The sequence below is a fragment of the Cetorhinus maximus genome, chromosome 10 (genome assembly GCF_964194155.1).
Source record: "Cetorhinus maximus chromosome 10, sCetMax3.hap1.1, whole genome shotgun sequence".
Lineage (NCBI taxonomy): Eukaryota > Metazoa > Chordata > Chondrichthyes > Lamniformes > Cetorhinidae > Cetorhinus > Cetorhinus maximus.
In genome coordinates, this window is record NC_135888.1 from 66833938 (window position 1) to 66860204 (window position 26267).

The 26267-nt window shown below is 45.0% G+C and overlaps 1 protein-coding gene across 1 annotated transcript; it reads left to right on the plus strand.

Annotated features, from left to right (window-relative positions):
* Window positions 1-446: 446 nt before the first annotated feature.
* LOC144685742 (grpE protein homolog 2, mitochondrial-like) lies at window positions 447-12342 on the plus strand. Its single transcript, XM_078550571.1, has 4 exons — window positions 447-566; window positions 6790-6985; window positions 9953-10034; window positions 10630-12342. Exons 1-4 carry the CDS (start codon window positions 490-492, stop codon window positions 10995-10997), a joined length of 723 nt encoding a protein of 240 aa, XP_078406697.1. The 5' UTR covers window positions 447-489; the 3' UTR covers window positions 10998-12342.
* Window positions 12343-26267: the final 13925 nt, after the last annotated feature.

Below are 26267 nucleotides of genomic sequence, written 5' to 3' on the forward strand. Positions count from 1 at the left end.
TGTTTGTTCTCTCGAGTACAGTACTATATACTTGATTGAAAGGAGTACAACTGAGTTGCTGTTGTTTCACCTGGAAGGAATGTTTGGGCCTCTGGACCCTGGAAACGAGTATGTGAAAAGGCTAAATTGCTGGGAAAATTCAGCATCTTTTTAAGAGAGAATAAAGACTAGTTCCGGAGGGAGGAGTGTGGTAGGGAGTCTGGGGGTGCTTGTTACCAGGGGAGGGGCCTGTTGCCGAGAGGGGGAGGACTCTTACCGAGAGCGGGGCCTGTTGCTGGGGGCGGGGCTTGTTGCCGGGGGCGGAGCTTGTTGCCGGGGCGGGGCCTGTTTTCCGAGGGCGGGGCCCGTTGCCGGAGCGGGGGGGCCTGTTGCCGGGGGCGGGGCCTGTATCCGGGGGCGGAGTCTGTTGCCGGGGGCGGGGCACGTATCCGGGGGCGGGGCCTGTTGCGGTTTTAAAGTGAGGAGCCGGCGGTTGGGTTGAAAGTAAAGATGGCGGCCATGTGTTTGTGTGTAGTGAGGCGGAGCTGTAAAGAAATGGTGATCTGGGCATCACGGAGGAGCGGGAGGTGAGTTTCCGTGGATCAGTCAGCTGGGCTGAGGGTGGTTAGACCGGATCCCGGCCCTGGCAAAGGGTGGAAGCTGGAGCTGGACCACGGAGTGAACCGCTGCCTCCCTGGGCCGGCTCAGGGCGAACGGCTTCGGGGAAGGAATCAGTTATAGAAAGGCCGTGTGTGTGAGCTTGGAGAGCCTGGGGGTTTGGGGAGGCTTGGGGGAAATGGTTGGAGAGTCCGGGGTTGGGAGGGGGGTGGTCGGTTGGGGGTTGAGGGATGGTGTGAGGGAGGGTGGTCGGGGAGCCGTGGTGGTGTTTGGAGAGTCTGGGTTGGGAGCGGGGTGGTGTGTTTGGAGAGTCTGGGTTGGGAGCGGGGTGGTGTGTTTGGAGAGTCTGGGTTGGGAGCGGGGTGGTGTGTTTGGAGAGTCTGGGTTGGGAGCGGGGTGGTGTGTTTGGAGAGTCTGGGTTGGGAGCGGGGTGGTGTGTTTGGAGAGTCTGGGTTGGGAGCGGGGTGGTGTGTTTGGAGAGTCTGGGTTGGGAGCGGGGTGGTGTGTTTGGAGAGTCTGGGTTGGGAGCGGGGTGGTGTGTTTGGAGAGTCCGGGTTGGGAGCGGGGTGGTGTGTTTGGAGAGTCTGGGTTGGGAGCGGGGTGGTGTGTTTGGAGAGTCTGGGTTGGGAGCGGGGTGGTGTGTTTGGAGAGTCTGGGTTGGGAGCGGGGTGGTGTGTTTGGAGAGTCTGGGTTGGGAGCGGGGTGGTGTGTTTGGAGAGTCTGGGTTGGGAGCGGGGTGGTGTGTTTGGAGAGTCTGGGTTGGGAGCGGGGTGGTGTGTTTGGAGAGTCTGGGTTGGGAGCGGGGTGGTGTGTTTGGAGAGTCTGGGTTGGGAGCGGGGTGGTCGGAGGTGTTTGTGGGGGGGGGGGCGCGCTCTGCGGGGGGCGTGGGTCTGGGTTGGGGGGTGGTGGTCGGAGAGCCCGGGGATTTGTGGTGGGGGGTGTTTCTGTTAGAGGGATGCAGGCTGTGTAGCGGCTGCTTGAGGGTGAGTGTGGGCTCTGAGTCTGGATGGTATTGACAGGCGCCGGGAAGGGGCTGGGTGTTAGTTTCTGAGAATTGAACCTTTGCAAATCCAGTTAAAGTGAGAGTGATATGTTGCCCCGTGTAACGTGGCCACGCTGACTCCACAGCCGCTTCAGTGGGCTTTTGGCAATGATCCTGGAGCAGCTGCTTTTGCTGTCGTGCTGCTCCTCACGTAGGCGCTTCAGGCTCCTCTGAGCCGGAAACACACTTTGAAACCAATAAGTCAAAGTAGAAACCATATTTCCACGAAACCTAACCCTAATTTATTTATTTTTATTGCTGGATCATGGTGTATTTTACAGTTTATTCTCCGGTAACTTTACGAAATGTGCTTCGAAAGTTTGACTAAATTCAAGTTTCCTTTAGCGTTCGAACATTGTGAATGCCATTTACCGAGAAGGAACTAAATGCGTGTTCGTCACGTTAAGGAATCTATTTATGTGGAATATATGGGGCGAGAGACGAAAAAGCTAAGTCAAACCCACAACAGCTCGAAATTCCCTTTGAGTAAGCAGGCGGATGCTTGCGACTTGAAACTCGAATGGGAATTCCCGCAGCTACTTCTGGGGCAAGTGTCACAAACAGGCGAGGGCGCTGGATGGAGGTTGATGTGTTTTTCGTGCGTTGTTGGGCCTTTTTCTGGATTTTAGTTTCCAATAATTTTAAACAGCACCTTGTCGGGTTCTGTGAATACCCCGAAACATTTCAAATTGATGTCTAGTTTTGTTCTGTCGGCAGCTACAGAATGTCATCTCCCAAAGACCTTGATTAATCATTTTGCTTGTTGTCCGGGAACCGTTATTTCAATTTTTGTGACCTTGCAAACAATCTTATGTATAGTGCAAGTTTTCTTTTGTTTGAAAGCTAGGCTGTTCTAGATTAGGGTGATAATTTATCCTCTGCAAATATGGGGGGGAAAAGTATGCTTAAACCTCAAAACCATACTTGAATGGCATCAGAAGTTTGAGGCAGTACAAAGGAGATCCCCATATCTAGATGTTCTGTGATATATGTTTGGGCATCAAGGGAATTGAGAGATAGTAGGAGAAAGTGTAGGTGAGGTGGATAAATCAGCCATAATCTTATTGAATGGCAGAGCAGGCTTGATGAGCCAGCCATGTGACATACTTCAGCTCCTGTTTCTTGGGCTGCATCAATATGATTCTTCATTTACCTGGGTGTTTTGAAGTTTTTAACTTTTTGTGTATGCTTGTGTATCCCCTCCTGAAGGGAATTTGTTCACTTGCAATACTCTGCTGTCATCTTGTTCAAGTGGTTGTTCTGCGTATGTAGCCATGGATAATGACCATGACTGGAGCTGCTTGATCTTTGAGAGCCATTGCAGCCAAGCCTGAGCTAATCCCAATAAAATACATAGACTTCTTTGCACAGAGGTTGGAAGCAGGCAAGTTGGGGGTGTAAGGTGTTCGTTCTCCCACCCCAGGCATCTTGGACACTTGTAGCTAATGCAACTAAGATTGCCAAGTTGAGATGAATTTATTTGATGACAATTCGTATAATGCCTTTAGCATGATTAAAAATCTCCTAAAGTACTTGACAGGTGTTGTAAAGCAAAATTTGACAGAGCAAGGTTAAGGAGAATTGGACGACATGACCAAAAGTTTGATTCTTAAGTTTTTACTTAAACTTGGGAAGAAGAAAAATTTGACTAGGGAATTCCAGAATTTGAGCCTAGGCGGCAGAAGGCATGGCCATCAATGGTGGAGTAATTAAAATCGGGATGCTCAAAGCCATAATTAGAGGAGGGGTGATATGAGGGTTGTGGGGCTGGAGGGATTATAGGGATGAGGAGGGGTCATATCAATGATATCCTGCAAACAGGTGCTGCTATGGGATCTCTTGCATCTATCTAGAAAGGTGAATGGGCATCATTCTGTGCTCTGGTTTGTCTAGGTTATGCACTCAAATCTGAGATGGCTGAGATGGGGGTGGGCGGGGGGGGTGGGGGGGTGGGGGGGTGGGGGGGGTTGGTGGGGAGGTTAAAATCAAGACAAGGGCACTACCAAGCTGTTGTGCACACATGTAGTCGGGTGGAGATTACCCCCCACCTCACCACCATGCTAATTGCATAGAATGTTCCTAGCCTGTAACTTAATTATTCACCCGGATAAACTTGTGAAAGCTTATCAGTGTTGTACTTTTAAGTAAATTTTATCTGATAGTAAGACTGCCAGAATGTGAATTTGGCACTGATTTATCAGTACATTAAAAGCTGAGTGCTATTTGAGCCGAGTCACAACTCAAAATCTAGCCTTTTTAATACTTTATAAGGTATCTGGTGGTATAAAATTACAGGGAGGCAGACATGATGTGTGTACTCTTTTGCACGTAATGTTAATGGCTTTAAAATTCACAGCTGGCAGATGACTCTTAAACTGTTGAAGTTGTCGACATTAAGTTTAAATGCAGGACATCCCAGACAAATTCAGTTCTAACTGATTTTTAGGTATGAACATTAATTGTCTCTTTGTTCTGCTATTCAGATTTTCCTGTACCACCTTGTTTTGAGTATCCACTGCAGCTTTTTAGAACAGCAGCAACGTTTTTCTGAATTGGATCTTTACAGCAATGTCTACCATTTAGGGTGTTCTGCCTGTCTGACTCTTGCTCTCCCCTCTCCCAAAAGCATTCACCCTAATGCCAGCAGGAAGTTGAAATGAACCCTACAAGAACAGAAGTTTCTAATTGGCTTATGGTGAGAAGTCAGAACCTATGCAGAAATTGCTAGAACTCATTGCAATGAGGTGTTGAGCAAGAGTGTAAAGAAGTTCAGGATGTTGAGTTATATCTGGAGATCAATAGCTTCTTCAAATGAAAATTAATTCCCCCCTCCTCACCTTCCAAGGTTCCAAACGCTCCTTTCAAGTGACGCAGCACTTCACTTGCACTTCCCTCAATTTCCTCTACTGCATTCGCTGTTCCCAATGCGGCGCCTCCTCTACATTGGAGAGACCAAACGCAGACTGGGTGACCGCTTTGCGGAACACCTTTGGTCAGTTCGCAAGCATGACCCAGACCTCCCTGTCGCTTGCCATTTCAACGCACCACCCTGCCCTCATGTCCGTCCTTGGCCTGCTGCAATGTTCCAGTGAAGCTCAACGCAAACTGGAGGAACAGCACCTCATCTTCCAATTATGCACTTTACAGCCTTCCGGACTTAACATTGAGTTCAACAACTTCAGATCATGAACTCTCGCCTCCATCCCCACCCCCTTTCCGATCCCCCCTTTTTCTAATATTTATTATAAATTTTTTTATTTTCCCACCTATTTCTGTTTTTAAATTTATTTCCATCCATTCTTTTATTTCCACCTTTTAGCCTATTTTGATCCCTTACCCCCACCCCACCCCCACTAGGGCCACCTGTCACTTGCTCATTCTACCCTTAATGTCACCATTAGCACATCCTTTAGCTAATGTCAACACCCCTTTGTCCTTTTGTCTGACATATTTGGCAATCTCTCCTTTGCCTCCACCCATCACTGGCCCTCTATCCAGCTCCACCTGTCCCACCCCCTCAAACAGCTTATTTCACCTCATTTCTATTTCTCTTCAGTTCTGATGGAGTCATATGGACTCAAAACATTAACTCTGTCTTCCACTCCACAGATGCTGCCAGACCTGCTGAGTTTTCCAGCTATTCTTGTTTTTGTGTGTGAAAATTAATACAGGGTTGCTCTTAACAATTTTTCATTTATCAGCAACTGTTTGTATCTTCATTAAGTAAAGATGAGATGATGCACAAAATCAGTGAAGATGCAGCTGTCTTAAGGCATTTGGCAATCCTAGAAATTAGTGCTATGCCAAGGCTGGGGTTGTTTTCATTAGCATTTACTATTCAAACTGAGCAGCGGACAATACTGGCTGTATTCTGGTGACCCTGAAGGATAGAGGCTGCTTTCAATGTTAATGAGCTTTTGAGGGAACAGATGGGTTGCTGGAAAATATGGCAGTGTTTTTAAAATGACCTCTCCCTTCCTTAACTGCCTGGTATTGTAGGAATGGTGGGTGATTAAAGGATATTAGCTCCCTGTGGTATGTTTCCTTAAGTTTTCCAGAAAGGTAATTCAGTACTTCAGACTTTGAAAGTACCCTGGCTCTTTTTTACTTAAAAGCAGAGGAGGTAAACAGTTTTTCAACTGTTATAATGCATGTTCCCTTTCCTGGAGTGATACTGAATTTTTTAAAGTAAAAATCCTCGGCAAGATGAGCCACCACACTCTTTTAAGTGTGATGTCAAGGTTTTTAAAAATTGCGTCTGATAGCAAAAGCGTGGAATTCCATTGAGCAACTTCTTCAGGCTCCACTTTTGTGAAGCTCAATGCAAGGAGGTAAAAATGCCCTTGTTCTATGTTTTTCCTATATTCTCAGGCTTGAGCACAAATTAGACTTTGACCTTGCAGTACTGAGGAGGCTGGGCTTACTGTCTTGAGGATCAGGTGTTAACTATTGCCTCATCTTCCTGTTCATGGTGCTATCTGAAGAAAAGCAATGTGGTGTTAGTGTCCTTGCCAGCATTCCCCAAAAATGGATTGTCTGATTCCTCTAGCAGAAAGGGAGAACCAATGGGGCTTAATGGTATTGGTTGTACAAAGTCATCTCGATGGGATAAGTTTGGCTGTTTTGTTTCACTGTGGCCTATGGTGAGGATATAAAAGGGGCTGTGTATGTTTTGTTATTCTTTCTGATGGGTGGGGAAGTTATTCACCTAATCTCCATCCACAGGCATTTGTCAGAAATTGGATATTGGCCAATTTTCTCCTTTCTGACTGGGTGTTTTTGTGAGCTAACTAGCACCTCTATAACTTCTGCAGCTAACTTGCAGCTGGTATGAAATCAGAGTCTGTCTGGGTTTGTATAGTCCAGCTACTGACTCTGTTCACAAATTAGTGCTTCAATATATACTACATACATTTTGTGATATTGAAGTTAAGTGTTAAACCATTTTAATTCTGTTTTTTTAACATTAAACTTGATTGTTCTTCGTTTAGACACTCTTAATATGCAATATACAGCAAGCCAGAGTTGGGCAGTAAACTGATAGACTGGTCAAACGGTGCAAGCATCTGTAAAATTTAAGGATGTGAAAGGCATAATAGGTGCACATTATTTCAAAGTCAGTTAAGTGGAATGATATGTTTGAATTCTAGGGGCTTCTTGACTCTCTGTGGTAATCCTATCCAACACAAGACTGAAGACAATCAAGATTCAATGGGTTCTGCCAAGACTCGCAAGTGTACTGCTGAAAATGCAATGCAACACAAGATGCCTTCTAGTTCATGTGCTAGTCAAAAAGTGCTGCAACTCCAAATGAATGAGTTAGTTAAAGAACATCAGACCCTGCAGGCAAGTATCACTTAGATAGTGATTGTGACCAAAATAGAATCTGCAGCCAAGCCTCTATTTGCTACCATGTTTGTCACCTTTGTCCAACAGCATACCCTTTTTAATAGTGCTTAGAAATTGCTTACCTGGTGGAAAATGCAGGGCTCAACAGTAACCTTTATTTATTACAGTTGTGAAACTGATAGTCTGGTGTCAACATGTGTGCAGTTAAACACACATCCTGAAGTTGATTCCCTGCTCCAATAAAGGGTACGCTGTTGGAAAAATCTTCTATCTTCAAAATCACTTGATTTGGCATGAATTTAATTTTTATGCTCTTTCAAGGGCTTTTACAATAAAACTAAAGTTTGATACTTTAGATTCTGCCTTAATCCCATATGTATGTACCAATCTCTTATTTCACTCTAAAATTATCAGGAGTGAAGGATTAATAATTGCTTTTTTTTTAACTACTTTTGAGAATTCTTCAATGTGACTTGGATTCTTAGCCTCTGCGATGCAATCACTGTTGCTGAATGCCAGATATCCCTTTTGTTAACAAGTTAAATTAGCATCAAGAAAGGTGAAACCCATGCCAAAGAGATTGCTAGATCTTTGTAAGCAGCTTCTTTATCACTTGACCACTAACTGCAAAATCCTGGTCAGTATCAAAGGGTGACTGAGCATTGCCTGTATAAGCATCCACTATTTTGTCCACTTAAGTGCAATTTTTAAGTTAATAAAATCAGTGCTAGAAAATTGAACTTTTTCCCCCTTCCACTCAGTGTCAGGGCTGAGCCCTCCAGGATAGATGTTCTGGTCAGAAATGCGAACAAAGAACCCTATGCTCTTCTAAAACGATAGCCGCAGAATGATCCATTTGGGTTTTTCAGTGTGGAATTTTAGCAATTATGGCTATTATAAATGATTGTCAGTTTATTGTCAAATTGTGGTCTGTTTTGCAGTATGGACTTGTAACCCAGCAGTTGCAGATGGACACATCTGGGAAGAGATGATTCCACTAGGTCGCTAGGCACTAAACCGATAATGGTACTGAGACTGTATGGACAAATAATGCAATAATTATAAAATCTGTGCTTTAGAAATACATTAAGGGGGAACAGTTTCTTCCAACAAGCCTAGAAAATGATGAAATTGTTGCTATAGTCATTGCCATTCTCCAAGCAGATTCTGAGAAATAGCTTGTTATAAGCAAGCACTTCTATCAGAGCACTGGTGAAGCTGAAATAAGCAATGCATTGGAAAGCTGGTCAAATATGCGGCACAATTTATTGTCTTATACTTCTCTCTGAGCCTGGAATTTGCAACATTAGTGGTGGCTAGGATGGAACTGGTCAACATTACCACAGAAATTGAATTCCTAGACTGTCTTTGGATGGTAATGTTTGATTTGATCAGATACACATACAAGCAGCCAAGGAGATTGACTGATAGTAGCATTCAGTAAATTTAGCTGCAAATAAAAAATGAAAATGCTGGAAAAACTCAGCAGGTCTGGCAGCATCTGTAGAGAGACAAAAAAAATCAAAGCTTCAAATCCATATGACTGCTTCAGAGCTCAAGAGTCATAAGGACTCTTAACTGTTTCTACCTCCACAGGTGCTGTCAGCATTTTCTGTTTTCATTTCAGATTTCCAGCATCTGCAGTATTTTGCTTTTATCTCAGTTAGCCACAAAGCTGGTTTTAAATCTAACAAATTTTCCTTTGTTTTTGGCCAAAAAGAAAGTGGTCCAGACTTAGCCAAAGTGCACAAAACCTTGCCCTTTTATTGCTATAGTTTTTGATGCATCTTTATTGGCATTCAGTTGCCATGTGATGAATTTTGATATACAGGTCTGAATTTATATTGAGGAACTGAAATGTAAAATTAATTTGGAAATGTGTGTAACCTGTTAACTATTGGCTCCCAAATATAGAAAATGTAGGTGCTTTTTAACACTAGTGTGAGCAAATGTTATTAAAGTGATTTAAGTGTGCTGGATTATAACCTTGCATTCTAATAATTGTATTCCTGAAGCCAAATTTCAGGCCTGTATGGAACATCGGAAGTTTGGATTCTGCACTGGACCATCCGAATGCTCATTGCAGGTGACTTGCAGCATCAAGGTGGATGAGCGAGCAGGGGCTCTGATTCTTGAAGTTGAAGGTGTGTTGTCAGGAGTTTGTTGAGAACAAGCTCTTGATTCTAAACAAAGCAAGCCAACTTCATGTGAAAAATGGTGGCAAACTGGGAATTGGTTGCAATCTTTTACTGAATAATTAAGTTCACCTTTGAATGAGTAGCTTGTATACTACAGCATAAATTTGTCAAAATGCTCATGATAATCAAGTGATAGAATCATTTTGTATATTTTTCCCTGATCTTTCTCTTACGTGCATTTTTAGGTGCTGCTCAGCATCAGCATCTCTTCCATATGGCCACTTGTCATACCTGCACCTAGAATTTAACCATTGGCATTTTGTTTAACTGGTGGAAGCAATGATCCAGTACTGTACTTGCATAACATTCAGCAGGAAGCTGCTGGATCTGGAGCCGGCACCCTGGCTAACCTTTTACCTCTTTAACCCAGGATGCAAAGACTTTATTTGTCCCTACCCTAGCTGTGATCAGCACAGGCGAAGGACTCATACTTCAGATCTTTTTGGTTCTATATTCAGCTACTCACTGGTCACTTGATGGTTCAATAAATTTATCTATTTGGGCTTTTTTAGCAGCAAAGTGATTTTACATTTGGATTATTTGGAGAATATATTGTGCACATTTCCAATTTATTGATTAACATAATAGCAGGATTTTAAAAGATACTCGATAAACAATTCTGTAATGTTTATTATGGGCTTAACACAGATCCTGAATAAAAGTATAATTGTTCTGGAATCCAAATAATTATGCAGTTCTAGTTGTACAAAGATCCTTCTGATTTATTTTCAAAAGTGTCTATTTCACCTCGTGTTTGATTTTACAGGAGAACTATCAGAAAGTTGTAGCCCGGGTTGAAGATGGCAATAGAAGAATGAGAAAGTGTGTTGAAGATGCCAGGCTATATGGTGAGCAGATTTTCTAGTGTAATTGGGGTACAGAGATGAGAATGCAAATAAGGACTACATCATGCAAAAAAAGCTCTAACCTGGATAACTTTTTCAATAGAAAAATTCAATTTCAAACAATCTGAAGAATTTCATTGTATCATACTTGGCAACAAGCAAATTTTTCAACAACATTGCATTTCTTTATCACTTAACCATTTAGTGCAGTACTACCTTGAAGGTTTGATTCTTAGTCTATGTTGGGTGATCTCAGCTGCAGTTGAGTTAAATTATCCACCAGCACCCTTAGTACACAAATTGTATTAGTGTACTCTTGAGCTTCTAAAGCTCAAGGTTGTTTTTCAGCTACTACTTTAACCTTTCATAAATACCCTAATTAAAGGATTTGTGCTCCTGCAGTTGGATTTAATGCATGATTTTTGGGTTGAGTGAGAAATTACTTGTTGGAAATCTGAGCTTGTCACAATTAGGAATTTAATGAATACAAGTCAAAGCATCTTGAGGAAATTTAAATACGGAATGGAACTTCTATTGAATTAACATTTCATGTTTTTCAAATGCATGTTAATAAGCCTTTTTTCTCTCTCTCATCTAGGTATTCATAGTTTTTGCAAAGATGTCTTAGCAGTGGCAGATATCTTAGAGAAGACATCCCAGTGTGTAACAGAGGACGACCTTGCTAATTCCAATCCAACTTTGAAGAACCTCTATGAAGGCCTATGCTTGATTGATGAGAAACTGTGCAAAATATTTTCCAAGCATGGGTTGGAGAAGATGAATTCCATTGGCCTCAAGTACAACTCAGCTGAACATGAAATTGTTTTGCGTGTTCCTTCTGTGGATGCATTACCTGGTACTGTGGTAAAAATAGTGCAAGAGGGGTATAAACTACATGGCAGGATTCTAAGAACAGCACAAGTTGGGCTGGCCATTGAGGCCCAACCACATTTTAAGGAAAGATAGAACTGGATCTTGACATGACAGTCAATGTGCTTTATAATCTTACAAAGCATTCATAAATTATGAATTCTATGTTTAGATATCTTACACCTCCTTTTCATTATGATTTAGATATAATATTTCCAAGCATTAAATGGCTGCTAAGATTTGAATTTGCTGAAAGGGGGAAGAACTGTGGAAATGTGTGAAGTACATTTTCACACATGAGGAAAGCTATTGTAGGTGATATACCTGTTGTACTGAACTCAAAAGGAGACAGATCTGTCTGGCCTAACACTGCCAAAGAACTGCTAGCTGTCCTCATCTGAGTATGAAGAGTGATGAAATAAAATTGAGATGAGTGATCCTCCTATGGCTCCGTCAGTATTTGTGCCATAAAGATTTCTGGCCTGTGCTGAGATACCCAAGTGTTAATAGGGTTGTTACAATTTGCCACAATGCCCCTTTTCTTAAAGTGAAAAATGGCTTGAATGCCCATACCTGACGATTTATCCAGCAACCTCTACTGGAAGTGCCCTTGTGGGGATAGGATTGGACTCCACCAACAGCCAGTTCCACCATGTGGGCATTATATTCAAGGCTCAAACAAGTATTCAATTGAGAATCGTGCTGGAGGTTCTCTATGGAGCTGTAGCTGTTGAGACTGGGGAAAAATACTTAACTTCTCAGTGCCCTTCTGCTTTTTGACATGGATTTCATGGAATCATTTAGTGATCTTCCAGAACTGTTTAAGACAGGGTTGCTGCTTGGAAATTTTGCATGAAATGTGACAGAAACTTTTTTGCTTCTCCAAACAGATTTTTTTTTTTTATTGGGGGCAATGGGCCTATTGTCAAATAAATTCTGCTCTACCATGTAACTCTTTCCTCCATAACCTGTTGGCTTCCTGTGCTGTTGGTCTAATTGAAAGCAGCTTGATCAAAAACTGGGGAAATGTGCCCTGTATATAGCTTCCTGTCACCTTTTGAGAAAATGTTAGACTGAGCTGATTAGTTTGGCAAATACTTCAGTTTGTTTTTTAAATTATTTTGTATGGGCCTATATTGTTTCAGTGGACAAAATAGTATGTTTATTACAGTGTCAAACTGTAAATCTATTTATAACATACCATGACATGCAAGATTTTATTTTTTGTAATGCAGGTATACTAGTGAAAATTGTAATATATTTGCTCCTGTATTCTTTTTTGTTACTCTTGTCCAGACTAAAAATCTAAGTGCCAAAAACCAGTTTTATATCATCAGTGCATTATTGTAAATGAATGGAAGAGCTGGTAAACGGTTTTTGTAAAAGATTGTTGACCAGAAAACATTACTTGGAATAAACACAAGATTCTTTAAAAGTCTAATTCTTAATGTTATTTCTGCAAGCTGCATTTATAGCTTCCTGTCTTTCCTTTTGGACTTTCTGTTTTGAAGACTTGTGCTACCTTTTTGAATATATTGAGTAAGAAAAAAATAGGTACTTTTTTTTACTGTTTCTAGCTAATCTCTTAACACAACCAATCAAGCTGGCATTCATTGCACCAAGAGATGTTTTTTTCCACAACTTAAGAGCAGAATTTGATGCAAGGTGATCTTTTATTGAAAATGCTACTATATTGATTTAATTTTAATCCATTCCATTTGGCTATACCTTAGATTTATCTTCTGATCAGAAAGGTTTTTTAAGATTTAAATTGTCATGTGTTCCTTTGATCAATTATTTATAACTTGGGACTCATGCCCTGAGCACATGTCATTTTGCCAATTGTAACTTGACTTGGGTTTTTGTCCTGCCCAATCCATTATTTGGATTGTGCAAGACTTGCTTGTACAACTGAAAGGATGAGTCATGTTGCTAGATTGGGTACTTGTCCAAAAATAATCATTAGTTTTTAATGAGCATAATATTCCTGATACTCCACTTTGTTGATCATTATTGATAATCATTGTTAGAGCTTCAGGGAGGGGGAGGCAGGGGATGTGGGGGAGACGGCGAGATGATGGCATAGTGATATTGTCACTGCACCGGTAATTTGGAAACCCAGGGGCAATGCTCTGGGGGCCTCTCGGTTCTAATCCCACCACGGCAGATGGTGGAATTTGAATCCAATTTTTTTTTTTTAAATTTGGAACTAAAGTATAGTGATGACTATGAAACCATTGTCGATTGTCATTAAAACTCATCTGGTTCACTAATGTCCATTAGGGAAGGAAATCTGTCATCCTTACCTGGTCTGGCCTACATGTGAGCCCAGACCCACAGCAATGTGGTTGACTCTTTAATTGCCCTTAAGGGCAATTAGAGATGGGCAATAAATACTGGCTGAGCCAGCAACACCCACATCCCATGAATGAATTTAATTTTTTTTAAAAATTATTTCTTTCCCCTGCTGTTCCCAGGGTGGGGTGGAAAACAATGATAATCACTCAACGCAGCACTTAAACTAGCTGTATCAGAATTCTTATTGGCCAGGATTTTCTGTGCCCACCAGCTTTGGGTGTGTTTGATGGCGAGATTGGTTTCACACCATCATGAAACCAATTTGCAATTGTCTGCCCTGGCCATCAATGACAGACTGTGTTTCTTGCCATCGGATGTTGGGATCCTCATTGTAATACACATCTGTGTATCATTATTCGTCCGCCCACATTGGTGGGAAAAACATGCCTGTATAGAACACATTTTGACAAGTGTGATGTGTAAAAGTCAGTCAACTTAGCTGCCAGGGCCTTGCTCACATTGTGGACATCTGTGGTATGCTGGGTGCATTCTGATGGCTATTGCTCTGCTGGGAAGCAGTGCATAGATGTTGGAAAGTCATGATTGATGCTCTCAAAAGATGATGGTCAAGGGGTGGGAGAGACAGGTCTAGGATTAGCTGGGAGATGAGGGGTTGGGGAAGTGAGTGAGGTTGGGAGGAGAGCAGTGTGATGAGGGTGTCCGAGAGTAGGGGAAAGGGTGTTCCTTGGGGGTGGTGGCATCTGATGTAGAAGGGGAGGGATGCGTGGCAGGAGGGGTGTCTGGGGTTGTGGGGAGGAGCAGGAGGGGTGAGGGGGTCAGGGGCATAGTGGGGACGGGTGCCTGGGGGGGGAGGGTGTGAGGAGCTGGGGGTAGGGTGTCCAGGGAAGGGGAGTTGGGAGGGTGTCCATGGGGAGGGAAGCATGCAGGGACTGGGAGGGGAAGTGTGGTGTAGGGTGTCCGGGGGGCGAGAGAGACATCGCGCAGGGAGGAGGGGATGATTGCTGGGAGGGGAAAGTGTCCAGGTTGAGCGGAGAAGTGTGGTGAGAGGTGGGGTGATGGGTGTCCGGGGGGAGGGGAGGAGTGCAGTCGGGGGGGGGGGCGGGGGGAGGGTGTCCAAGGTGAGGGGAGGAATGTGGGGAGGGTGTCTGGGGTGAAGGGGGGGGAATAAAAAGGGATAAAAGCACTGGTAAATGAATAAAAATAAGTGGACAAAAAATAAAAATGAATGTAGAAAAAAGGGGGTGAGGATGGAGGAGAGAATTCATGGCCTGAAGTCATTGAACTCAATGTTAAATTTGGAGGGCTGTAAAGTGCCTAATCAGAAGATGAGGTGCTGTTCCTCCAGTTTACATTGGGCTTCACTGGAACATTGCAGCATGCCAAGGACTGACGTGGGCATGAGAACAGGATGGGGTGTTGAAGTGGCAAGTGACAGGAAAGTCTGGGTCATGCTTGCAGGCAGACTGGAGGAATTCTGCAAAGTGGCCACCCAGACTGCGTTTGGTCACACCGATGTAGAAGAGATCACATTGGGAGCAGCGGATACAGTAGACTAAATTGAAGGAGATGCAAGTGAAGAGCTGCTTCACTTGAAAGGAGTGTTTGGGCCCTTGGACGGTGAGGAGGGAGGTGGTAAAGAGGCAGGTGTTGCACCTTCTGCGATTCCATGGGAAGGTGCCGTGGGAAGAGGATGAGGTGTTGGGGGCGAGGGAGGAGTGGACCAGGGTGTCCCAGAGAGAACGATCCTCGCGGAATGCTGACGCCGGTGGGGGTTGTGTGTGTGAAGGGAAGATGTGTTTGGAAGCAAACGGGCGTATTAGTGAGAGGCAGCATGGTTTTGTGAAGGGGAGGTCGTGTCTCACTAACTTGATCGAGTTTTTCGAGGAAGTGACAAAGATGATCGACGATGGAAGGGTAGTGGATGTTATATACATGGATTTCAGTAAGGCCTTTGACAAGGTCCCTCATGGCAGACTGGTACAGAAGGTAAAGTTGCATGGGATCAGAGGTGAGCTGGCAAGATGGATACAGAATTGGTTTGGTCATAGAAGACAGGGTAGCAGTAGAAGGGTGCTTTTCTGAATGGAGAACTGTGACTAGTGGAGTTCCGCAGGGATCAGTGCTGGGACCTTTGCTGTTTGTAGTATACATAAATGATTTGGAGGAAAATGTAACTGGGCTAATTAGTAAGTTTGCAGACGACATTAAGGTTGGGAGAGTTGCAGATAGTGAAGAGGATTGTCAAAGGATACAATGGGATATAGATCGGTTGGAGACTTGGGCGGAGAAATGGCAGATGGAGTTTAATCCGGACAAATGCGAGGTAATGCATTTTGGAAGGTCTAATACAGGCAGGAATTATACAGTAAATGGCAGAACACTTAAGTGCATTGACGGGCAGGGGGATCTGGGTGTACAGGTCCACAGGTCACTGAAAGTGGCAACGCAGGTGGATAAGGTAGTCAGGAAGGCATATGGCATGCTTGCCTTCATTGGCAGGGGTATTGAGTATAAAAGCTGGGAAGTCATGCTGCAGCTGTATAGAACCTTGGTTAGGCCACACTTGGAATATTGCGTGCAATTCTGGTCACCACATTACCAGAAGGATATGGAGGTGTTGGAGAGAGTGCAGAGGAGATTTACCAGGATGCTGCCTGGTCTGGAGGTTATTAGCTATGAGGAGAGGTTGGAGAAACTCGGATTGTTCTCACTAGAGCGACAGAGATTGAGGGGCGACTTGATAGAAGTTTACAAAATTATGAGTGGCATGGACAGAGTAGATAGTCAGAAGCTTTTTCCCAGGGTGGAAAAGTCAATTACTAGGGGACATAGATTTAAGGTGAGAGGAGATGCGCGGGGCAAGTTTTTTACGCAGAGGGTAGTGAGTGTCTGGAATTCGCTGCCAGAGGAGGTGGTGGAAGCAGGTACGATAGTGGTGTTTAAGAGGCAGCTTGACAAATACATGAATAGGATGGGAATAGAGGGATATGGACCCCGGAAGTGCAAAATGTTTTAGTTGACGGGCAATATGATCGGCGCAGGCTTGGAGGGCCGAAGGGCCTGTTCCTGTGCTGTACTTTTCTTTGTTCTTGTTCTTTGTTGTTTGGTGGTGGCATCATGCTGCAGTTGGTAGAAATGGTGGAGGATGATCCATTGACTGCAGAGGCTGGTGGGGTGATAAGTCAGGATAAGGGGGACCCTATCATGGCCCTGGGAGGGAGGGGAAGGTGTGAGGGCAGAGGTGCAGGAGATGGGTCGAACACAGTTGAGGGCCCTGTCAACCATAGTCGGGGGGGTGGGGAAACCTCGGTTAAGGAAGAAGGAAGACATGTCAGAAGTATCATTTTGGAAAGATGCGACGGAGGCGAAGGAACTGAGAGAATGGGATGGAGTCCTTACAGGAGGCAAGGTGTGAGGAGCTGTAGTTGAGGTAGCTGTGGAAGTCGCTGGGCTTATAATGAATATTGGTGCACAGTTTATCACCAGAAATGGAGACAGGTCAAGGAAGGGAAGGGAAGTGTCGGAGATGGACCATGTGAAGGTGATAGAAGGATGGAGGGTGTCCAGGGGGAAGGAGGGGAAGGGTTTCCAGCGGGGAGGGGACAGGTGCGGGAGGGGGAAGGGTCTGGGAGCAGGGGAGGGGGAGGGTGTTTGGAGGAGTGCAGGATGAGGGAGGATGTCCGGGGGAGCGGAGGAGTACAGGGGGAGGGGGTGGGTGTCCGGGGGAGGGGACGAGTGCAGGAAGGGGAGGAGTGTGGGGAGAGGGTGGTTGTCCAGGGGGAGTGAAGAAGTGAGGGGAGGGGAGGAGTGCAGGGTGGGGGAGGGTGTCCATAGAGAGTGAAGGAGTGAGGGGAGGGGAGGCGTGTGGGGTGGGGGAGGTTGTCCACAGTGAGTGAAGGAGTGCAGGGAGGGGAGGGGGAGAGTGTCCTGGGGGAGGGAAGGAATGAGGGGAGGAGTGCAGGGTGGGAGAGGGTCTCCATAGGGAGTGAAGGATTGAGGGGAGGCATGTGGGATGGGGGAGGTTGACCGGAGTGAGTGAAGGAGTGCAGGGAGGGGAGGAATGCAGGGAGGGTGTCCAGGGGGAGAGGAGTGCAGGGAGGCGGAGGGCGTCCTGAGGAAGGGAAGGACTGTAGGGCGGAGGAGGGAAGGAATGCGGGGAGGGTGTGGGTGTTTGTGGGGATGTGCAGGTGAATGTGCATCAGAGGGACCATACAGGTCCATGTCTGCCTCCTGAGGAGCGAACTGAGGGCGGGCGTGGCATGGTGGAAGGGTGAGAAAGACTAAGGGCAGAGCGAGGCGGTAGAGTGGGAGGGTGAGGTTTTGACGATAATGATAGTAGGGACGGTGAGTGTGGTTGGTGAGGACCTGGAGACAGACACGGACCCCGGGGGTGGGAAAGAGAAGGTTACGGAGGTGAATGTGGACGGCAGTGGGATTTTTAGGAAGGAAGGGGCCGTGCATGTTCACCTAGACATCTCCGAAGGAAAAGGGTTGTAGCTGGCAGGTCACGAAGGGGAGGTGGAAGGTGGTGCCAGGAGGGGTCAACTGTGATGGGGGAAAGGAAATGTGTGAGTGGGGGAGAGGAAAGATAGGGGAGCTGACCTCAGGGGCCCCGGCCTGACTCCTGGAGGGAAAGGAGCACCTGGAGGGACGTCAAGGTTGTCTGTTTCCCTCTCATATTGCGAATGTAGGAACTTATTTTTACTCATTCATGGGATGTGGGTTTCACTGGCTGGGCCAGCGTTTATTGCCCATTCCTAGTTACCCTTGAGAAGGTGGTGGTGAGCTGCCTTCTTGAACCGCTGCAGTCCATGTGATGTAGGTACTGTCACGACTTACTGGGGATAGTGAGCTGTAATATCAAGCCCTACTATTCTATGACAGATGTGAAAAAGTTTGATCAAACCACCAGATTGCCCCAATTCTACCCAACTGTTTAATTTAGGTTAACAGAATACGAGCACCAGGTTTGTAAATGTATTAAGTAAATAACTGTTTATTGAACAAACTATCATTAACCAGTGGCAAAAGAAAGAAATATGAACTGCTAATTTCTGACTCTATAACCAAAACTCTACCACTTCTTAAATCCCTATACCCACACATACGAGGCACATAAGACACACAAAAAATGGATTTTAAGGGTGGGATAAAACAGTTCAATAGCACCAATTCCAGAGTACAGGGTTCGGTGGGTTGATTTTGACTGATGTCTTCCAAATTCCTTTAAGTTCTTGTTGATGACACAAGGTGGTTTTCCAGCACTTTCAGTATTTAGTTCACTGGCTGAGCACTTGCTTTTCAATGTCTCTAGCAGTGATTTTCCCTTTTGCTTCTTGACAGGGGTTTTCAGAGAAAGAGCAGGTTATAGAGATGTGAGAAGAAAAAGCTATTATTGTGGAATTACTGGAATCTTCCACACACAGGAGAGAGAGGTTTTAGGTCTTGTTCCTTTCAGGCTAGGAACTATTCAGCTCTACTGCCCTCACATAAAACCCTGGTCACCTCGTCAGGAGCTAATTAAAATGCTGTTGTCAGGCAGCTCCCTTGGGCCAGGGCTCCTTTCTGGCACCATCCTGTCTTTCATGGCACACTCTATTCCAGGACTGCAACATTGTATATGTCTCTCATCCTGTTCCAGTGGACATGTCTTTCAACCTGCAGCCATTGTAATTATATCCACAATCCAACAGAAAATTAAAAGTTATGTTCTTTACAACAGTCCAACAGAAATAAAAATATATGTTCCTTACAGTACACCCACAATGCTGATAGGAAGGGAGTCCCAGGATTTTGACCCAGTGACAATGAAGGAACGGCAATATATTTCCAAGTCAAGATGGTGAGTGGCTTGGAGGGGAACTCCAGGTGGTGGTGTTCCCATCTATCTGCTGCCCTAGTCCTTCTAGATGGTAGTAGTCATGGGTTTGGAAGGTGCTGCCTAAGGAGCCTTGGTGAATTCCTGCAGTGCAGGAGATTGGTAGATTGGTACCATCTTTTAGATGGTACACTCTGTGTCAGTGGTGGAAGGAGTGAATGTTTGTGGATGTGGTGCCAATCAAGCGGTTTGCTTTGTCCTGGACGGTATCAGGCTTCTTTGGTATTGTGGGAGCTGCATTCATTCAGGCAAGTGGAGAGTATTCCATTGCACTCCGGACTTGTGCCTTATAGATGGTGGACAGGCTTTGGGGAGTCAGGAGGTGAATTACTCATCGCAGGATTCCTAATCTCTGACCTGTTCTTATAGTATTTGTATGGCTAGTCCAGTTCAGTTTCTGGTCAATGGTAATCCCCAGGATGTTGATAGTGGGGGATTCAGTGATGGTAATGCCACTGAATGTCAAGGGGCGATGGTTAGATTCTCTCTTATTGGAGATGGTCATTGCCTGACATTTGTGTGGCACAAATGTCACTTGCTACTTGTCAGCCCAAGCCTGCATATTGTCCAGGTCTTGTTGCATTTGGACATGGACTGCTTCAGTATCTGAGGAGTTGCGAATGGTGCTGAACTTTGTGCAACCATCATCTGTGATGCTGGAGATGTCCGGAGGAGGCCGAGGTGGATCATCCGCTTGGTACTTCTGGCTAAAGATTGTAGTAAATTCACCCATGGCTCCATGATGGAGTGCAGGTCTGCACGCATCTCTGCATTCTGCTAGACCAGGCTCTCTATGATGTCCGCCATCCTCACCATGGAGACCTCCATGCGTGTATATGTGGGCACCATTGCATCAGAGAACAGGCAGATGTACTGCTCCAACTCGCATGCCACTCTATTGAGGGCTTTCAACAGCTCTGCATGATGTTCCCTCGCCTTCTGCTGACTCTCCACGATGAGTTGGAAGGCCAAATCCAGAGGGTTCATCTTCTGGTTCGGACCTCACAGATGCCTCCTCCCCAGCAGTCCTCCAAGTGCCGGGGAGTTCAGCTAAACCTGCCTCCTCCTGCTGCAGAAACATGTTCGTGCGGTGACCACCAGATTGTGAACCCAAGCCTGCTCTAGATCTAGGTCCCACCGAGGTGTGAGTCTCTGTGCTGGTGGAGGGTGTGGGTAAGCACTGTGACGGGTCTTCCAGGCTGCTTATTTTCAGCTCTTCAATGGAGGGGGTTTCCTCTTGGCTGGAGGTGAGCACGTGGATGGAGCTGAGGGAATGGCTGGCTGAGGGTGTCGGTCCCTTGACAGAGTTCCCTATGAACCAACGTGGAGATCATTAGTGCATGGCAGCAGTCAAAAGCAGGTGAGAGTGCACTTACAGTTGCGTTGAGGGAGGGATGATGTGGTGCCAGATCCTCAGGTGGGTGTCCGCCACTGACCTCACTGTCACCGCTGGCAGGGTCCACATCCTCACCAGTCAGTGCAATGGCATGGTCCTCAAAGTGAGTGAAGGGTCTTTGAAAAGCAGGCTTTGATGGGCCTCCCACGTACAATTCTAGTTGTAGTGCCAGTTAAACACAAATGGACTTTATTACTACCATACTTAATTTTAAGAGTTCAAGAATACAATTACATGGTGGGTTTTCATCTAAAGGTTCACTATCAATACTTGCTGTGAGGCCAAACACTTACTAGATGGCCACAATAATTCTGCCAAACTTATTACTACCAAACCTCAAAACTGGAACTCACTAAACTTAACATAAGCAAAACAGTATTTGAGGAAAAAATAATGGCATTAAGAGTGACAGATCCTGAGGACACCAGGGTTTGACGTGAAGTAGGAGAGGGGAAATTCCAGATTCTTTAGCCACAATCTTTCAAAATGCACATCTGTGGTGAGGAAGTTTATGGAATGCCAAATCTTCCACTGGGCTTGGGAAAACACTATTTGTGCACTTTTGTGGTTTGCAATCTGCACACCTTTCCATGTGTGACTTCACATGCCATTTTTGCCTTTTCACACTGGGGTTGGGTTCAAAGTGTAGTTTGCTGGAGTGTGTGAGGAGTGTGGGTATGGGAGCTGACTGGTTAGAAGGCCTTGGTTCTCCATAGTATCCGAGCTCCGATTGGATTTAAAGGCTGTCTAAACCTCATGGCCCCCACAGATCACCCATGCCACTTTTATGCCTCCCCATATATTGTCCATGCTCCCTCAGGTCACCCATATAACCTCTATTCCCCCGTGTATCCTCGCTAGCCACTTACCAAATAAGTACTATGTACAATTCTCTGATTCCTTGTAATATCAATGGAAAATATTTTGCATTCCTTGGGCGAGGAGGTGGGGGGCTGCTGGTTGGGGGAAAGAAGAACCTCTTTGCCATCTAATAAAAGACTCCATATCCATTGCATTCTGTTATGACTTGGTAAATGACGTGTGCCAGGCAGACCAAACGCACAAGGGAAACTTGGTCGTGCTGTCACAACAGTTTTGCAATTTGTATTTTTTACAAAACATGTGCACCGAATTCAGAAGTAATAAGTCCACAAGACCTTTAGAGATTTAAAAAAATGAGATTAACATTTATTAACAAAATAAAACATTTCAAGCAAATATATAAGGAAATAATTACTTAATACTATAACAACTCCTAAAATTCGTTTGTGCTCCACATGGCAAGTAAATGCCAGTGAATGGCTTGAGACTTATTTATGAGGATGTAAAGCTCAGAAAGAATATAATGGGTGGATACCTCTTTGTATCGAGCAGGTTTGTTGTTGGCAGTAGGCAGAGCTTCCTTCCACAGGCGTCGTGATGGAGCGAGAACAATGCTACTTGCACAGAACTCAGCTGAAGTGTGCCTGGATGAGAGAATCATGAGCTTCTCAGGCATGCAGGACTTTGGCTTCAGGCACCAACAGCACTTCAGGATGTTCCTATGCCTTCCCCCACTCCTCCTCTTTCTCAGAGGATGCCAGGCACTCTCCACCTTCCTCTCTGAAATGCCAAATTGTGCATGGCACAGCACACCACTAATATCCACAATGCTGCTGCCAGGCCATATTGAAGGCCACTCCCCAGATCAGTCAAGGCAATGGAATCCCATACTGAACAAGCCAATGGCTTGCATTATTGTGACCCTGGTGGAAAGGTTTCCACGGTTGTACCTCTGTTGTGTCTCTGTGGTGGGCTACCTAGTCGGTGTCAGCTTTCAGGCCTTGAGCAGATAACCCTGGTTCCCCAGGAGCCATTCACTGAGGCTGTCTGGTGGACAGAAGAGCTGTGGAACCTGAGACTGCTGAAGGATGAGTGTGTCATGACAGCTCCCTAGGTACTCAGCTCCCATAAGACCATAAGACATAGGAGCAGAAATTAGGCCATTTGGCCCATCGAGTCTGCGCCGCCATTCAATCATGGCTGATAAGTTTCTCAATCCCATTCTCCCGCCTTCTCCCTGTAACCTTTGATCCCCTTACCAATCAAGAACCTATCTATCTCGGTCTTAAATACACTCAATGACCTGGCCTCCACAGCCTTCTGTGGCAATGAATTCCATAGATTCACCACTCTCTGGCTAAAGAAGTTTCTCCTCATCTCTGTTCTAAAAGGTCTTCCCTTTACTCTGTGGCTGTGCCCTCGGGTCCTAGTCTCTCCTACTAATGGAAACATCTTCCCCACGTCCACTCTATCCAGGCATTTCAGTATTCTGTAAGTTTCAATCAGATCCCCCCTCATCCTTCTAAACTCCATCGAGTATAGACCCAGAGTCCTCAAACGTTCCTCATATGTTAAGCCTTTCAGTCCTGGGATCATTCTCGTGAACCTCCTCTGGACCCTCTCCAGGGCCAGAACATCCTTCCTGAGATACGGGGCCCAAAATTGCTCACAATATTCTAAATGTGGTCTAACCAGAGCCTTATAAAGCCTCAGCAGCACATCCCTGCTTTTATATTCTAGTCCTCTCGAAATAAATGCCAACATTGCATTTGCCTTCCTAACTACCGACTCAACCTGCAAATTAACCTTAAGAGAATCCTAGACTAGGACTCCCAAGTTCCTTTGCACTCTAGATTTCTGAATTCTCTCCCCATTTAGAAAATAGTCAATGCCTCTATTCTTCCTTCCAAAGTGCATGACCTCACACTTCCCCACGTTGTATTCCATCTGCCACTTCTTTGCCCATTCTCCTAACCTGTCCAAATCCTTCTGCAGCCTCCCCACCTCCTCAATACTACCTGTCCCTCCACCTATCTTTGTATCATCTGCAAACTTAGCCAGCATGCCCTCAGTTCCTTCATCTAGATCATTAATGTATAAATTGAAAAGTTGTGGTCCCAACACTGACCCCTGCGGAACTCCACTAGTCACTGGCCGCCATCCTGAGAAGGACCCCCTTATCCTCATTCTCTGCCTCCTGCCAGACAGCCAATCTTCTATCCATGCTAGTACCTTGCCTCTAAAACCATGGGCTCTTATCTTACTGAGCAGACTCCTGTGCGGCACCTTGTCAAAGGCTCCCGCTTGCTGTATCCTCTTCAACACCAGTTGTGCATTGAAGGAGTAGAATCCCTTCTGATTGAAAACATGCACGGCTATTTTGATGGCACCTTAACTGCCACATGGGTAAAGTCTACAATGCTCAGGATCCTTGGAAATCCAGCAACGGAGGCAAAGCTGACAGCTTTTTGGTCTTGACTGGCCCCATCCGTTTCAAAGTTAATGTAACTGGAAGGTCATGCAAGCAACACATCCATAACCTGACTGACGAAGCTGTGTGCTGCAGATCGTGATTCCCTACATATGTCTGTAGCTAATCCCTGGAATGAACCGAATGCAAAGAGACTGAGGGCTGTCGTCAACATGACCACAACAGCTTCAGAAACACTACTGCTCAGAGAGGTTGGGAACACTGATCCTGGGCCTACAGAGCCTGTGTTGAGGGTATTATCACCTTCTAGATGCTGCCCTGTGACTATCCTGTCTCATCCATCCAGTTGCATGTGACTGTGGAGAAGACAGAAGCTGCTGCCCCTCTCACTGTGGCTGCTGAGCTGGAGGATTCTGCACCTCCTCCTCAGTGGTCCAGCCAACTCCTGAATCTCTAGGCCCCATGGCACTCTACAATATCACAGCTGATAAGGTGATTTGCCCTTTGGAAGTGTCCAAGACACTTGAAATAATTGGCACTAAGTTGCTGACCTCACACAAAATCACTGAGTTTAGGATGAAGGAACTGCTCCTGTCAGAATAAGCCTCCATCTGTGACTGATCTCAGGCTTGCTGGTGTAATGTTAAGGGTTAATGTGTATATGCAAATGAGGCAGCTCACATCATCTCGGGGAAGTGATGTATCATGACTATCATGATCGGGTCCTCTCACAGCCTCATGACAAGGATAAAAATCTCATTCTAGATGTAGTTATTCTTTGTTATGTTTCAATAAAGTTGATGTTAAACCCTACCTCAGAAGACTCCAGTAATAGTTATGAACAACATCTTGAACACAAGAATATTGAATGGTGGCAGCAGGTAAATGGACAGCGGGAAAATGAACAGCCAGTGACCAAATAGCACATGGACAAGCAGCAGATTAAAAAAGGAGAATGGAACAGAGAAGTTATTGCCATTACCAGAGTGCTTCGGGCAAGTTGCAGGTCCAAACCAAGCTGAAGCGTGGCTGAACTGCTGCTGAAGGTTTGTAAGATTTGTAAGGACTCGCTACAAAGCTGAGCAAGGAGCAGGTTAGTACACTTCTGTACACAATGGGTGGTTGTGCAGACAATATCCTAATCAGACAAGGGATTGACAAGGAAACTGCTTCATATGACAAAGCAATGAATGCATTCGATACCTACTTCAGTCTCAGGAAAATTACCATTGTTGAACGGACGAAGTTTAATAATCACACCCAGCAACCGGGGGCATGTGTCAATTCCTTTATTAATGATCTATACAGGCTGACAGAAAATTGTGACCTCTTGCAGTTGAGGGATGCCTTAACACTAACCAAGGCCTTCAGTTGACCAGTCAAGCTGAAGTTAGGAAACAGAATCGTTCAGTACTTCAAGGTGATAAGAGACTCATTTGCAAAAAAGCACTGACTTGATGAGTTTGTTAAGTTTCAGAATAGAAACAGCGTGGTACAGAAACAGAGGAAGCACGGAGAGAGCTCAGCAACTGCCACAACCAACTGTTAACGGTGTGATGGGAAAAGGCAGCATTAACGCGGAGATTGTCCTGCCAAAGCTGCGGGGTGCCATTTTTGTAAGAAGATGGGTTAGTTTAAAGCAGTGTGTCAGAGGAAGGAGTTTATATTTCATAAACAAAAAGAAAAACCCCCAAAGGTTAGCAAAATCCAACAAATTGAAGATGTTAATGATCTAGAGGTGCCATTCCTGGGCAAGATTAAAGAGTCAACGGGAAGTTGTTGGAGTGCTGAAATTTTAGTCAATGTACATAAAACATGTTTTAAACTGGACACTGGAGCTGGAGTTTTGATTCTTTCTGACACTGAACTATCTTTGGACCAAGATCTTTTTCAGCCATCCAGCGGACAACTCCATGGACCAGAAGGCAAACAACTTAAAGTCATGGCACAGATGACTGCAACACTTCAATATAATGAGAGGAGCGTCATCAAAATCTTATACATAATCCAGAACCAGGATTGTTCACTTTTAAATAGAAAAGCTTGTACAGATTTACAATTGATCTACAAAGTGGAGGAATTGGAAAACCAAGAGCAGCCTAAAGACTTTAGAGCTGAGCTACCACAATTTTTCAAAGGGCCTGGGAAGCTGAAAACAGCTTTATCACATCGTCTAATGGCCCAAAGCAAAGCCTGGTATGTTTGTTTACACCGAGGAAAGTTCCTCACCCACTTCTGCAGCAGATGAAACAGGAAGTTGACTCAACGTTACTAGAAGGAGTAATCTCACCTGTAACAAAACCTACAAGTTGGTGTTCAAGTATGGTTCCAGTACTGAAATCAAATGTATCACTAAGAATCTGTGTAGATCTCACATAGATGAATAAAGCCATTGAAAGGGAAATGCATCCAATTTCATCTGGCTAAACTGGGAAAAGAGTTAGATTTTCATTAAGCTAGATGTGAATCGTGGCTTCTGGCAATTACCCTTAGATGAGGAATCCAAATTGTATAAACCTT